General features: G+C 37.3%; 1 protein-coding gene across 1 annotated transcript in view; it reads left to right on the forward strand.

The window, feature by feature from the left end:
• Positions 1–13,876: 13,876 nt before the first annotated feature.
• AHR (aryl hydrocarbon receptor) overlaps positions 13,877–17,339 on the forward strand; it is a 46,313-nt gene continuing 42,850 nt past the window's right edge. Inside the window, exon 1 of the mRNA XM_004418953.3 lies at positions 13,877–14,537. Coding sequence (XP_004419010.2) covers positions 14,473–14,537 — 65 coding nt within the window. The 5' untranslated portion in view covers positions 13,877–14,472. The remainder of the gene's footprint in view (positions 14,538–17,339) is intronic.

Genomic DNA, 17,339 nt, shown 5'->3' on the forward strand with positions numbered 1-17,339 from the left:
TGACAAGTTGACTCCATACAAAAATAGGTAAGTAACTTAGCTAAGTACAACAGGTTTAGGAAGTCCTGTTCCCTAGGTTATGGGACCTTTAAGGGACTTAACTTTCTCAAGAATGTCATTTCAAAGAACATTCTATAAATGCATCAAAGTTTAATGATTAAGAAACACAATAAGTGTTATTCAATTTCTTGGGGAGTACTCTGGATGTGAATGCCGAAGATTAAAATTCAGAGAAGACCACAATCATACAATGGTTCGCAAAGTTTTATGTGAATGAAAATGAAAAAAATAAAAGCACATTCAATTTCCTGAAACAATTTATTTCTTCTGAGTTCCAGGTTTAGCTTTGGTTTTCCTATGACAGTCAGTTCACAACAGTGGGGCAAAAAAGAAAGAAGGAAGGAAAGGAAGGGATAGAGGAAAAGAAGAGAGAGAGAGAGAAAGAGAGAAAAATGAAAGCAAATAAAAAGAGGAAAAAATAGAAGAAATAAGAAAAGGAAAGAAAAATCATAGACAGAAAAACTTAAGGAAATAAATTGAGCCTTTGTCTAAAAAAAAACAACTATAAAACAGTTCATCACAGTGTGACCGTTCTTTTCCAACCTAATGGCTTATGGTTTTTTTGGTAGATTTCTAGTATACGATAAAACTGAAGAAATGACTCTAATCTCACCTAAGTTGAATTCATCGTGTCATATAGTTAGTTGTGTGTTAGGCTAAACATACAGTACATAATTTCTTTATTCTCTAAATTACTTTTCTCAAAATCAACAAAATCAATTAAGTTTCATAACACATGAAAGTGTACTAGACATTTGAACAAGTGTTTTGTTGTTGGAACTCAAAATCCCTAAAATGTAAGAAATAAGGTTTAGCGGGTCCTGTTAGTTCCCCACCCAGATTGCCTTTAGCAGCTGCTGCACCCAGCTGTATCCAACCCCCAGATGCTCTGAATTTTGGCTGACAAGTCTCGCTTGCGTCCCTCTTCTCCTTAATCTTTCTCTCTGCACCATGGAAGCCACCGCACCGCAGCATCTAGGAGGCTATCCTCCCTCCCCTCCTTCCTAACACCAGCCCAGCCTTCTGGCCTCAAGGTGGGACCAACTCTGTGAAACAACTCATGCTCCGGAGTCACCTGTAGGACCAGGCTAAAGCTAGCCTCCAGCTGCAACCGCAGTCCTGCTCGGCTCCTTCCCCTACACTATCCTACTTCTCACATCCCCTTCTCCGGAGAGCACTTCATATCTACTGAGATGGCTATAATAAAAAAAAAAAAAAGAGTTGGCAAAGATGTAAAGAAGTTGGAACTGTATAAGCTGTATAAGCTCTGTATAAGCTCTTAGGAACACGATGTAAGACAGAAGGAAAAGAATTTTCCCCTTGCAAACATTTTAGGAATAATAATTGTTTATGAAATATTATTTTAAAAATATATTCCCAGCATAATTTTTTGGCTTGAGGTAATTTTGTTAGATTTTAAGATATGAGCTAGAGTCATATAAAATCTGAATCAGAACTAAATATACTAGCAGAAAAATTTAAGGAATTAAATAATTTTTCCTATATCTTTAAACTTTTCACATGCCAAGCAAGACTGTCTTTCACTGCCTTCAGACCTTGCCCTGGGTTTCCTGTGTCTCCTTCAAGCCTTGTTTGCTGGAGTAAGGCCTACTCTTCAGGGGTTCGCTTGTGACTTCAGAATCCCTGAGGTTAGATTAGGCGTCTTTTACGTGCTGTCAGAGTACCTTGTACTTACCTCAAGTAATGTAATCCCAAACTCATCACACTCTGGTGATTTCCTGTTCACGCCCCTCACCCTGCACACCCAGTACATTTTCTGAAAGCAAGGCAAGGACCATGTCTTATTCCTTATGCTATCCCCATTACTCAGTACACTGCAGGGACTTAAATATTTGTTGAATGAATGCATCCTTTATGCCTATCAATTGAATATTATACTGTACAATTAATGAAATGATCTGGCTTCAGCATATAAACTAAATTACATAGGTCATCTTAAATTACAATATACCAAACTTGTTATCAACATCTGAAAATAAGAGACACTGTAGCTGAGAAAACTTGGGACAGACTAACCAACAATTAAAAGTAATATGAATGTAATTTTTAGGATGTGTAACTTAATAAAAAATGTTCAGGGTATGTTGCTTTAATTAAGTATATAAATTAAACTCAATTGAACACATTGATTAAGCACTTATTTCACCAGCATGTCCTTCAATCACAAGGGAAATATGGCTTATTAATGAAAAAAATCATAAATAATACAGGATAAAATACAAATTAATGTGAAGAACATATGGCATGAGCAAGTACTTTATGAGACTGATGGATTCAATTTGAATAATTGGAGAGTAGGTTTTCCACCTAAACATGATGATGGAGAGAGAAGTATGAATTTGACATATTCAGGAAATCATAAGAAAATTTTCCGATTGAAGTGGAGGGCATGTGTTAGGAAATGGGGAAGATATAATTAGATAAGAAAGAAAAGTTAGATAAGTTGATGGAGTATAAGATTGCTATTTAAAATTGATTTGATGGACCAGGAGAAATTACAGATTCTTGAGAAGAGAAGTGGCCTGTGTATTTAGAACAAAGTGTGTTCAGTACAAAGCTTGCGGTAGTATTTAAAATGGGATAGAGAAATTCAAGGTAAGTCTGAAAATTAAGAACTATTTTATTAATGTTAGAATTGGCCAAAAAAGAAATGATAGGTGAAATCATGAAAATGGGATTATATAATGGAATTTTATATATGGGGAAGTAAATACATGAGCTTTGATCCACAGAGCACTAGAAAATTTGATGTAGTTTATTCTGTCCAATATTTAAAGTTATATAAGAAAGTAATGAGTCTTCAGTGTAATTCTCTTGTTTTCTGAATTCTTCTACTGAGGAGAACTGGAGGGTGTTTATTATAATTGATATCCAAGTGAATTTAAGTCCTGAAGGACCAAAACTAAGGGGGAAAAAATATATATACATGCAAGAAAGTCTCAAGGAAAAAAAGCCAATGGAATGAGTCCTTTTAGGAGAGGTAGAATAAAAGACTCATTACAAGTCTAAAGGGCACAGAAGAAACAAACAGAAATGGAGACGAGAGTCAGGAGCTAGGCTGGAACCAGAGAACAATGAAGCAAAGTCAAGAAATATTTGATTTGAAGAGCCTTGGTGCCCTAATGGTTGTTGGGCATGTGGGCTGGTTTAAAGGTGTAAAGTCTCTTGGCTTCACAGATGCAACAAGAAATATTTCTGGGAAAAAAAAAAAAGATGATAAAAAGGATCACTTTATTCCTTCAGAAAGCATGTGGTCAGAGGACACAGAGCAAAGTTTTTCCAAATCTGCTCAAAATTTTGACAGACATGGAGTTATGTCTGTCAGTCCATTTCCACTTATAGAACTAGCCACAGTGCTTCTCATTATTACATCATAAAAAATGTAACAATAACAAGAAAATAAAAAATTGAAGTGAAAATGATTCATTTCAGTTACAAGGAAGGTTTCATTCAAACTCCTGGACCTTCTTAGGAACTAGAGATTTATAATGTCTAGATACCTATGGAATATGCAATTGCTTTTTCTGTGTTATTTGCTCAACAGAACCAATACTTCACAAAACATGTTTAGACCAATATTATCTGAGTAAAATTAGTGACAGGAAAATTGCATGAGGCAATTTTGACAGCTGCTTGTCATATCATGAGTACCCATTTTTCAAAAAAGAGGAAATGATATTAAATATACATAAATAATACAGTTTGGTCTTCTCAACAACTCTGCGAGGTATGAGTGAAATTTGCATATGTGTGTATCAATTAGGATTCAGTACAGGAAACAGAATAAGCTCCAGAAACTTTAAGTGGACAGAAATTTTATGCAGGGACTTAAAACCTTACAAAATAATTAGAAAGGCTAGAGATAGAGGCTCTAGGCTGGGCATCGAGGAATGTTTCCAGAACGCTGCAGAACTGACCTATTAGGAGAACTACTTCTGCTTCAGTCAGAAAGGTGAAGAATCCATAACTCACTACAGAATTTATTGAGTTAAAAAACACACCACTACAAGCATGTTAGCTACAAGTAAGGGATCAGGAAACCACCACTGCTGCCACCACAACAGCCTCTCAAAACCTATGAAACTAGAACTTGAATGCTAGAACCTAGCACACAAAAATCATGTCTTCACAATCTCACTTATTAGCAGAAAACAATGCAAGCAGCAGGAAGATGACCTTCACTTGACTTCTGCCTTCCAAATCTCAGCAAGTGCATCTAATTGGCTGCACCTAATTTGCATCTGCAACTTTAATTGCACAAGAATCCGGGAAATGCAGTTTTTAGCCTTCAGCCTCTGCAGTACAGAAATGCACACTTATAAAGTGGAGAATGGTTGCCAATTGGCCATATCCACCATACTGCGATTCAAAGACTTTAGAAATTTCTTCACTAAGGTCAGAGAACTAGCGAGTGCTAGAGCAACAAACTCGAATTCAAAGATTTTGGCCACTTGCCCAGTGCTCTTTCCACTACATCAGTCTACAGCACTGATTACTCTCTGAAGACATTTGCCAAAGGAGACATATTTTCAAATCTTGTGCTAATTATATTTTTCACTGAAGCATTAATTCAGGCATCTGTGAATATTGTTACCTTTTAGTCTTATGTCAAATCTAGTTCTTCTTCCAAACTCAGACTTAATCTTATTTTACAGTACTTACAGTTAAACCAACACTGCAAGGGTTTAATACCTTTGAGTATTTTTCTCAGCAGGCTTGCTGCTAATCCATTTAATGTCAGAACAACACAAACCTTCTTACTAAAATGGGGGAAAGGACATTATTAGAGATTACATTAGTGGCTTTCTTTCTGCTGGGTAAAACCTGCCAATATGGCAATATTCGTACCTTATCTTTATTTTAATTTGTGTTTTCCACTAACCATATAAGAAAAATATTAACAAAGGAAAGATTTGGGATGTCAAATCCTCTCGAATTTTAATCACACATAAAAGAAAAAAAGAAGACTGAAAGTTCTCCTAGAAAAATCTTCCTAAGTTTGTACTTCAATATTAAAGATTAAAAATATGGGTATGTAAAAAAAATATTTGGGGTATGTAAAATATTTTGGGGTGTTTTTACTAATATGGGTATGTAAATAAAAAATGAACATTTTTTAATGCATCAGTAACATCTCACTAGTATCAGTTAAATCATAACTTTCATTCCAAATGCTTTTTAAAGCAACTTTAGGAACACACTTTTATATGCACATTTAATGATTACCGAAATTCCTTATCTAGACATTAAAAGAAGAATATAAATTACTAGATACATGTCTATTTAGACTTATCAACAATACTATGAAAAAATTAAAAGAAGGGGTTAAATTCATGTTACTACATAAAAAATTCAGTTCTTGCCAAAGTTAACATTTAACTGTGAGCTGTTCAAGAATAACCAAAAAGAGTTAAAGTTTGCATTTTATATCTTTCATATACTTTCCATGTACAATCAAAGCAGTCTAGCAGGATTCAGACTGGTGTTTTTACTAATATAGGTGTATGTTGACTTTTTTTTGGTGGTGGCGGTGATATGCTTCAAAGAATCATGCAAAAAGTTGGCATCAATCTGAGCACTCACAAAATATTAGTTTAAATAAGTATGGAAAAATACAATATCTAATAAATATTTGAAAATTCTGGTTTCTGAAGAGTTTAGATAAAGATTGTTTTCATTATAAAATAATCTAGTTGGTATTCCTTAAATACCAATGTACTCCAAAATAATTATTTGAGTTCCATGCTTTTTTTCAGAAACACATTTGCTTTACGTGATTCTTTATTTATAGACTCAGATAACCAAAACAGATGCAACCCAAAGCAAGGACTGAAAGAATGTAAGAGATTTGTCCAAAAGTTGGGAATAAATTGAATCCTTCTAACCCATTTCCATCAGGACTCCTTGTCTCTGTAAAGGCAGATGGGAAGTCGATCTGTATTCAGGCAGGAAAGCAATTCAACTAAAGTTTAAAGTTTGACAAGGGAAATTCTTCCGCCTTGCCTTAGGAGGGAAGGGTGGAGAACCTGCTCTTACACAGGACACTCCACCCTCAGCTACATCCCCTTCATTAATTACATAACCAGATCTGTTTTATCATTATCAACTTAGCAATCATGTAATGGCAGATTTTTCTTGGTATAGCATTTGATTGAGGAGGGTCCTAAGGCCCTTACTTATTGTACTTGTTAACCACAGCACTAAGGTGAAAAGATTTAACTTGGGGTGCAAGTTAACATTTTTCCCAAAAGATTTTTAAAAAGCTATTTTTTTAGCATGCAAGCCTTACAGATATAAATCCTGACTACTGATGCATTATAAAGTCTTACACAAGTCAGAGAGTATATGAAGAAAGTGGATAAAGAAGAAATTTCAAATTTATAGTATAAGAACAAGTGAAAAATATTTGTAAGGTATTAGAAACTGTTAGCATTTTAATATATATAACTGACTGGTGAACACAGCAAAATGAATAATTTGTGGTCAGCATAAACCAGCTAAATTCTTGAAATGCACAGCTAACTACACATATATTCTTTGGCCCACAAATGCTGCAAAATGGGCATGTGGGCCTCTAAGTTTGTTCTCACATTAGAGAAGTGCAGAAATTTCATTTGAATCTTCTTTCACTTATCTTCCATCTGTTTCCTGCAATATCCAGAGTTAGAGCAAGTTATAAAGCTTTATCTTAAGAGCTGGGTCATTAATATATCAGTCCCAGCCCCACCTGTCACTGAAACAGTTATCAGGCTTCAAATAATTATTTTGTCTCTAAATTCTAAAAGTGAGGGTAAATGGTTATTTGTTTTGGCTCTTATTTTTTTCCCTTTTTATCATGAACATTTTCAACATATGGAAAAGTTGAAAGAATATTACAACAAATACCTCTATACCCTTCACAAGTGTGTGTGTGTATATATATATTTTTTAAATTAATTAACTATTTATTTTTTTATTTTTGCTAGACTATTCTTAAGTAATTTGCAGACACCAGGATATTTCACACTTAAATGTTGCAGCATGAGTTTCTTGAGAATAAGAATCTTCTACATAACCACAATATAACTATTACTTTTAAAAATCCTGATGCCCAGGCCACCACCTAAATCAAAATCAACTAAATCAAAATCTGGAAGGGGACCCCCGGCATCAGCACTTTTTAAAGCTCCCAGGTGATTACAATGTATAACAAAGTGGAGAACCACTGTTTACAGATTGATTAAATTCAAGTTAAACATTTTCAAGAAAGAATACATTGTTTTTGTTTCTTAATATGCATAAGAATGTGCTAGTCTTTCAGTTTAGCAGATCTAAATTATAGATTTTAGATCAGAGTGTCACAATAATTTATATTTCCTTAAGTTTTTCTTGTCACATTAATATAATTTTCTTTTTAAATATTTCTTTAATATAAATGTATTTGATCTTCATTTCAGTTTCTTCTGTATCATGATTTAAAGTGCATAAAATATGTATTGTTATATAAATTCCAAATATATTCATCTCTAAAGCTAAATGGCTTTAAACAAAAAATATTTATATATATATTATTTAATAAAATGTTTAATAAATCACATAGGAATCTTATGAAGCTTTTTTATAACCTTTCCCATAATCATATTTCAAATTTATAAGAATAAAAGGTCCAGCAAACAAAAATCAAAATCTAAACCTAATACACATTAATATTTTAACAGATAATGTTCTTTCATGTGTTGAAAATCTTGATGTTTCTTACAACAAAGCATTATACCTAAGTAAATAAAAATAATTTTGACTAATAACAAATTATTCCTACATTTTTTTGTAGTTTCCTTGTCAGTGTTAAGACTAGCATTAGCCTAAAAGCTATTTCCAGAATTCTTCAAGACCTATTAATTACCTGTTTTTTGGCTTCTAACTCTCACATTGTTGAGAATATACAAGCGAGGAAAGAAGGCATTAAGTGTTTAGAAATAGCCCTTAGGGGCCGGCCCCATGGCTTAGCGGTTGGGTACATGCGCTCCGCTGCTGGTGGCCCGGGTTCGGATCCTGGGCATGCACCTACGCACAGCTTCTCTGGCCATTCTGGGGCCACGTCCCACATACAGCAACTAGAAGGATGTGCAGCTATGACATACAACTATCTACTGGGGCTTTGGGGGGAAAAATAAATAAATAAATAAAATTAAAGAAAAAAAAAAAAGAAATAGCCCTTAGATATTTATGTCTGTTCCTTAGTGTCAGAGTCAAAGCAAGCAGTGCATAAACTGATTATTTTTAAGAAATGATTCAAACCAGTTCAAAGTGAGATAAATTATATATTTTTGACTGGAAAAGAAGTCACAAGACCTGAATTCTAGGCTATAATGCGCAAGTGACTTGATCTCTCTGGGCCTCAGGTGTCTCATCTGTTAATGAAGGGTTTAACTATGCTCAAGATTCCCAAACTTGCCCGGTTCGTGGTATTCTTAGTGTCTCAGTAATTTTTTCATGGAGTTGCAGACTAAAAGAAATACCTAACAACTCCATATATTAAGTAGTTAGGTCCAACCTTATCATGTATGTCTCTCCTAACAACTTAGTAGCTATTTAAAAAAAATAATTCAAATTTTTTAAAAAATTTATATCATTCTTAATGGGCTGTGCATGTCTCTTGGGCACTTTACAACTTCTCAAACCTCATTTCCTTTTCCACAGTCATTTTACCATGGTCCTTGTGTTTTATAACAGCAACTTACAAAAACTCAGCCTCAGGAAGACATGATGCCATCAAAAGGAATGAGTACAATTCAATATTGAAGCTCTGAACTACCTGGAGCTAGTGGTTTGCATAGTGTCCAACTGATGTCACTGTGTTGGCCTTGAAAATTTAAATATCCCATGATGGTGCCCCTTTGAGTTTTTTTGTGGTGCCCTTGAGGTGCCTCAGCACACAGTTTGTGAAGCACAGTCTATGCTCTCTAAAATATTTGGTGTAACTATAATGAGGGATCTAAGTCGTAGAAGCAGAGTTTGAGTGAAATAGATCATTCTGAAGGCCTGGGGTAAAGAACTGCAGAATTGAAGAGGAGGTAAAAATTGTGATAAATGTTCTATCTGCATGGTATGCACTTCCTTCCCTACTTTACCTACAAAATGCCTACCCATGCCTCAGAATTCAGCTCAAGCTTCTTCACTTCTTCAGCACAACCTCCCCTAAGTCAAACTCACCTATTACGCATTCTCAGACTACTCATTTCATAGCACTTACCACAGCTGCAATTATACATTTATTTGTATAACCACTTGATTAATTCTTGTATCTCTCATTAGAATGTAAGTTCTAAGAGGCTAGGGATATGTCTGATATCACCATTGTGTCTCACAGTGCCTGGCATATTATAGGAGCTAAAATCTTGAATGAAATGAATGAAGGCATGTACTGGGACACAATAGGGTTAGCATTTATTTTAGTTATTTTCCTTTATTCTAAGACAGCTGCTATGTATAATAACATTCCTAAAACTTATTTCTTTTTCTCATAATATTTAGCAGGAAAAAGAAACCCATAGAAATATAGTTGCATCTGCAACCTCAGAAAGTCATCTCACCTAAACTAAATAAAAGGATAATGGTGCTTTGGATTAGGCAGTCAAATATTAATAAACTCTTATATGCAAACCAATTGTTATAAGAAAAATCACGTTATTATATAAAAATGGCTCATGGAAAATTTAAAAATTTTAGCAATGGCAACAAAACATACTTTGAGAACCATGTCCTACAGTAGTGATGTTAGAAGTAGAAAGTGATAGTTTCTAAAAGTGGCAACTCATTCTTTTTTTTTTTTTTTAATTGTATTATACTACAAAGACTGATTTTATTGACATACTAAGCAAAAATTTTAAGGGCAGTGGATGGTGTCACTATTAAAATGAAATGAATTCTGAAAGTCTTGTTGATACTCTTATTTCAATCTTGGTATACAAAGATCAGTTACTAAACTGATTGTAATACAGTATAGCATGATATGATTTCTGGATAATGAAAATGGTCCTAAAGTCAAAAAGAAAATAAAGGTATGGAAGTAGGACAAAATAAGACAGAGAATGATTGTACCAAAGAACTAACAACCTTAAAAAGGTGGACATTTTTAAAAAAACACTAAATTAAGATTGATTATTGGGATTTAGTACATTTAGTATATCCTTTTTCTGAAAAGGAGCTTTAAACTACAGAATCAATAAATTATGTTTTGATATGCATTTTTCACCCTTAAAGTTCCTATGCTAGAAGGAAATTACTTGTTTACACTTTATACATTTTAGATAGAACAGCTATGAATAAGAATACAGAGATGAGGAAATAAAAGAGAAGATAAGATAGAGATGGTTGACTCTGTGCCCCCAGAACTGCTAATCCATCCACAGCAAACTCTCCTGTATGCACTGTCTTCTTTGCTCCATCTTTTGCCTTAAACTGAAAGCTGGCTCTCCCTGAGGGTGTCATCTCCAAAATGGTTCCTAATTATTTTTCCTCATCACCTAGTTCTCTGTTGCCACTTCCTGCATCACTTTCACTTTATAGTCTTGTAAAATTAAAATAAAACAAAACCCATCAACCACAAAACACACCTGCTCCTTTGTAGGTCATGCTAGAATACTCTCTTCATCACATCTCCTTCATCTTTCTGATTCAAAATTACCAGCCCACTACATCTTACCCACCATCCTCTTTTCCTCTAGCTTCTGTAGAGTAGTGCTCCTCAAACTTCACGTACATTTGAATCAACTGGGAGATCTTGTTAAATTCAGATTCTGACTCAGTAAGGACACCCAGAGGTTCTGCATTTCCTATAACTCTCATGAGAAGCTAAGGACACTGTGAACAGTAAAGCACCTACATGAGCTCTGTCTGGTATTATCTAATCTGCTATAATCCTAATTCCCCCTTTCTTTTTTGGCCCTCATTCTCTCTTGCCTTTACTATTTTTAATATCTATTGTTCCCTTACTATTCTTTGTCTTTCTTACACAGCCAATCTCAATCCCTCTCCTCTCTTTCTCAACTGCTTAAGTATCATCCATTAAAAACAACAAACCCTAATTTAACACTTTACTCCCCCTAGCTACCATTCTAGGTCTCTCCCTTTCACAGCCAAACTTTAAAAAAAAAAGAATTGTCTGCGCTTGCTGATGTCATTTCTTCATCTCCAATTCAATCTGACTTGCAATCCACTAGCCCACTAACATAGTGTTCACTAAAGTCACCAATGACCTCGTGTTGAGAAGCCAAAAGACATTTTCAATTCTCATCATATTTGAAACTCTCAACAACATTCAATAATGTGAACCACTCCCAACATTTTTCCACTTTGTCCTCTACGACACAATAGTGCCCTCACTTTCCTGTTACCATTCGAGCAACTCTTTTTCATTCAGTTTTACAGGACCATCATCTTCTATTCAGCTATTGGATACTACATATTGAAATTCTCTGGGCCCCAGTCTTTCTCTGGTATATATTTGCACCCTACAACCTCCACTCTCTCGTGTCACCTAAATGCAAATGATTTCTGAATTTATATCTCCAGTTTATACATCTTCTTTGAGTTACAAACATGTATATCCTATGGCCTACCTGACATCTTCTCTTAGCTATCTCAAAGGTACTTCAACCCTAAGAGATCCAAAGCTAAATTAATAATTTCCCACCAGTACATGCCATTATCACATAGCCAGATACATAGTTGAGAACACTATTATTATGTTTTTGACACATCCTCTTCCCTCACTGTCATATATCCACTCTATCTCCCAAGACTCTCCCAATATCTATGGAATCTATTAATTTTCTCCATCTCCACCATCACATCCATCCTAGTGTCAATAATGTCATCTCTTGGCTGGGTTACTGCAGATGATTTCCTTAGGAGTATTACTTCCATCCATTCCACTCTGTTCCTGCCTCTTTGATCTGTTCTATACCCTGCAGATATGGTGATATTTTTGAAACACAAATTTGATCATTTGTGCCCTTCTCCCCTGCTCATACTGAACTTGTTTTAGTCCCTCATACCTACCAGGCTCCTTCCCACTAAAGGGACGTTGCTTGTACTGTTTCATTGGGTTGGAATGGTCTTCCCCTGCTTTCTCCCAGCTAACCCTACTTTATCCTTCAGACCTCAGCTCAATCAACATTTTGGGGGGAAAGCCCATGTTTGCCTCAATGAGTAGGTCAATTTATCCACTAGAAGATCATACTGAGTCGTGTACTTCTCCATTACAGTATTTCCTGAGAGCATAGGACATTTCTGTTTTTGTTCACCATTGTCTCCCCAGTACTAGCATAATTCCTGGCACATAGGAGTCACCCCCAAATCTTTCTTGATTGAATTAATGTGTGGAGGAGATAATATTAGCTTAGGAATCCTACATGGTATGGCATTTGAGCTAGGCACTGTCTGCTATTATTGAAGAATAAAGTGGAGGGAAATGAATTAGGGATATTGTACAGAACAAAATTTAATAGTATTTGCCGGAATATTTACATATAAGTGGTAGGCGAGTTGAACATGATTCATAGGTTGATCTGGAGAACGGCAGAGCCAATGACAAAGTTTCAGCTAAAGCATATGATGAGCTTAATGTATTGATGCACTGAAGTTGAGGTAACAAATTTACCAGGTGGAAACAGCTTGAAGACATTTTAAAAAGTAGGAATGGATATGGTGTGAGATGTCATCTAGGTATCTTAATCTGGATGCCCTTCTGCTCCTGACAAGCAGACTCCTCTGTGTTCACTATCCTGGTTAACAGCACAGAAAGAGTCAGAAATCCTAGAGCCGTTTGAGACTGCTCTTTCTCTTCCCCTATTTTCTTATCCTTTTCTATCATCATCTGAATTTTCTTTCTTCTCTCCATCCCCACTGCCACTTCCCCGGACTTACACCCGGACTATTTCAACCGTAATGAAATAGTACAATGACCTAAGTACGGTCTCTGCATCCATCTCCCGTATTCCAGTTTGCACTTTCCTCCCAGAGGGACTTTTCCAAGACACCAGAATGTCACTTTTCTGCTAAATATCTTTAAAAGCCTTCCAATGCCTACAGAATAAAATCCAGACTCTTTATCAAGGCTTTATGGTTTGAGCCTAGAATTTCGGAACTTCGCCTCCAGCTCCTCTGTCCAACCATAGCTGACTGCTTATTATCCCCAAATGCCTTGTGCTTCCCTTCTTCCTCGTTTCCTTCCTTTCAACTTTATTGAAATCTGACTACAGAATAACAAAGTTATTCTGGCTAAGGAAAAGATGTTATATTGTTTAGGATGGAGACACACACACAAACACACACAAAAAGCCAAGGAAACTCCTAGCCTTCATGTTTTAACTCAGATGTGGCCTCCTGAAGCCTTCCCCTCTAGGAAAATTTAGAGTTCCACTGGTTATCCACCAGCTCACTGCAATCCTTAGCCAAAGGTTAGCTGAGTCACTGTCTCTCATATAGGTGAAGTTAAGCTCACTATTTGGCATGTCTATCCTTGAGATAGTCTAGCTACAAAGAGTTCGGCTACAATACGCAATTTGTTGTCACACCTCTTTCTGGGCTGCAAATCTGGCCACAGAATTCCACCCCTCGACCTCAAGAAGATGGCTACTGGGGGGCGTCGTTACGCCTTACGTCATCACGTACAGGGAAGGTGGGGCCCTCAAGGAAGATGGAATGGAAGGGCGGGGCCAAGTAGGACGGGGCGGGGCCACGAGGGGCTGGGCGGGGCCGGAGACGGGTTGGGGGCGCTTCTGCTATTCAGCCGGTGCGCGCGGCGGCGGGAGGCAGCGCCTGGCGGGTGCACTCGACGTTCCGTCCCGGGAGCGTGCCCAGGACCAGCGGCTCAGACCTAGGGCAGCTGCGTAGCAGAGCGGAAGCTGGTGGCACCGGAGTGGCGGCCGGAGTCCGAGCTCCGCGGGCGGGAAGCACCCAGGATCTGGGAAGCCCCAGGAGCAGCGCGGCGGCGCCTCCCTTACCCGAGGGGCCGCGGCGACGGTCACGGGGCGCGGCGCCACCGCGCGCGACCCAGGCCGGGATTCCAAACAGGCAGCCCAGCCTCCTCCTCCGCCCGGGCCGCCTCACCTGCGGCCAGCGCCGCGCCGCCTCCGCCGGTGTAGAGGACACCTGCGCCACCTCGCGCGCCGGTCTCCGCCCCCGCCCCCCGGCGCCAGGCCCGGGCGGCGCACCTGGACGCGCGAGGCTGCAGGTGCCGAGGAGCGAGGACGCGGCGTCCTCGCTACCGTCCGGGGAGGACGCAGGTAGAGCGGCGGGAGCGGCTTCGTGGAACCCGGCGCCCGCTGCCGCCGTCGTCCAGGTCGCCGCCGGCTCCCGGGGAGTGGGCCGTCCGATCCGGGGAGGAGCCGCCGCCGGCCCGGCACCATGAACAGCAGCAGCGCCAACATCACCTACGCCAGTCGCAAGCGGCGGAAGCCAGTGCAGAAAACGTGAGTGTCCGGAGCGCGTCCTCGGCGCGGGGGTGTGCGCTGTGGCACGCGGGTGCGGGAGGTGGCCGCACCCCGCCCCCAAATCCCCGCGGTCCCGGGATTAGGTCCATTCCTGACACAGTCCGTGGAATCGAGATTTGGAGGCCGGTCGAAAGACTCAGGCCTTGGATTTTCCTTTTTTAATTATTGCATTTTAAAAATTGTGCCCCGTGTCCCCAGCGCACCCTCTCGCACCTCCACCCCTTTGCAGCTCTGTTCTCTCTTCCGTGGTCCTAATTTGTTGACAGCTCTGGTCTGCTCTGTGGGGCTGGTGGATTAGTTAACCTAAGTCCGCCTTGAAATCCCTTTCCCCTTTTAATATCCTCATCGGTTAGGTTAGAGGACGGTCATAATTCTCATTCCTGGTAGGGCGAGATGTTTTAAAGATCTAAACACGTGCTGTCTGCAAGAAAGGGGCTGAGTGCCTCTGAGGGTATTTTTTGGTCCGGTGCACCTGGCTTCTGTTGGGCTCTTATTTGACAGTAATTTTGTAGCGCTCAACGTGACCATATCGGTAAAATGTATAGAGGTGGTAGCAGGTATGAGTGAGTGTAGTGGACAGGATACAGTGGGGGATTTGTGTTTTCAGCCACCTTTTGGAGGAGCTTTCTTATCACTTTGGGGATGGTTTTAGGGTCGTAAAGAAAAAGATTTGGAACTGGAATTACTGAAACAGACGTTTTCATTCTTAACATCTTTCTCTAATTTCTCCTTTTCCCCCACTGCAAAGTTTTGTCGAGTCTAATAGAATGGTTACAAACTTAGATTTTCTGTTTGTTTTGGTGGGCTATTTATGTGAGATGGCAAATACTTTAAAATAATTTTTTTTCAGAAAAAAAAATCTATGCTTGAGACAGATTTACTTTTAATTGGCTTTATTCATGTGTTTATTCCTAATTATCTCTGAGACACTTTATTTCACATTTTTCAAATTTTCATAAACAATTTTAAGAACACCTTAAAGCTTTACTCAGAGCAAATCAGAAGTGTGCATTTTGGTTAAAACTTAACTTAGGTCACTAATCCAAACCGGAAAAATAAGAGTTTAAGATTTATATTTAAAACCAGTAACTTGGTTTAAAAGTTTCATTATTCTGGAGTTTTAATTTCCATTTAAAATTTCAATGATCATAGTTCTTCAGATCTAGACTTGGCATTAACAGAGGATATTCGTCTATAAATAGACTGATTAAAATTTGGAAGTCTTATCCTGCAGTGTGGCTAACATTAGGAATACTGCCGAGTCAGCAATTTTCTGTCTTGCCTGTTCTGTGACATTGGTTTACCGTACTTGTATTTCGTAGAGTGGTTTGTTACATAAAAATGTATTTGTCTAATTCTGTGACACTGGTTGACAATACTTGCATTTTGTAGAGTGGTTTCTTATATAAGAATGTGTTTGTCTAATCTGACTTTAACCTTGATGGTTATTTAAAATTGAGAGGCGTTCCAAATGCATGTCCTGTGTAATTACTAATACAGTAGCATAAATATAAAGAGGTATCATGGGTTTTTATGTGTATGGTCATAAAACTTGAATATCTCTTTGATGGATTTTTAAGTTACTGAGTTTTAGTCAGTGTGTTACAAAAGGACCTAGATGACTTTTTAAAGAAAAATCAAATACTTTAATTTTGTATTCATTATAAAGTTTAACATTTTTGACTCCTAGTTAACATTTCATTAAAGATCTTCCCTTTAAACATATTACATTTTCTTTTATTTATATAAGATGTACCTTTTATTATTTTATCTTAACATTTTAATATACTTTCTAAGACTTTAATAGTTTGTATTTAATAATCTCTTGTGCTACAACTAAAGCATTTTCCATGTTTACCCTCATTTTATTTTATTCAGTTAGTATAGATGTTTATCAGATCTTTACTGAGCGCCATGCATTGCTTCTAATCATGTAAATGCCTTAAAATATCACTGCCCTGCTCCATAAGGAACGCCTATTGCTGCTATTTGCAGAATCACTTGAAATTGTTTATCAGTTGTTTTTACCTGGATGAAAAATGGTTAACTTTATAATGCAGTTAATCAAAGTTTATTTTAGGAATGTGACCATTAAACTCAATATTAAGTTTAATATGAATTTTTTAAATTACTACCTTGGAGCTAATGGGGTCTAAAATATGCCAACGTTGTCAGAAAAATACATCTTGTTTGAGCTGAAAATGCTATTCAGATGTGGTTAACTTTGACCCCTTAAGTGATAGCCATTTTATTTTACTTAAAGAGAAGATATATTGTAGTATAATTATAGAACTGTTAATAAGATGGCCATTTAAATATATAATTCCATAAAATTTTGGAATCAAGTAGGTGACATAATTTTACCCTGAAGTTCTTCCAGTCTTCTGTTGAATTATATTAAACAAGATCAACTCCCCCTAGTGGCAAGTCTAACATTGAAAATTATCTTAATAGTAGGAAATACATCTTAAATGTGTTAAATTTAATCCTACTAAAGTATCTTGTACCTAGTAGACACTCAATAAATGTTTCCTTTCTTTTTGGAGTAATGAAAGTTAGGAAATTAAAGGATCTGAAGCAACCTTGCATCTGGTCCATGTTCCTAAAGAAATTTTCGAAGATACCCTTAGGAATAGATTCTACTATAACTTTCGTTAAAATGTTGTTCTACACTTAATCACCCTGCTCAAAAAAACAAAACAAAACAAAATATTTTTCACTTAAATCCTGTTCTTGTTTTATTTTCTTTGGAGATGAAAGTGTTTTTGTTCATTTGTTTAA

Source organism: Ceratotherium simum, chromosome 1, assembly GCF_057802395.1.
Source record: "Ceratotherium simum simum isolate JZ-2026a chromosome 1, ASM5780239v1, whole genome shotgun sequence".
Classification (NCBI taxonomy): Eukaryota; Metazoa; Chordata; class Mammalia; order Perissodactyla; family Rhinocerotidae; genus Ceratotherium; species Ceratotherium simum.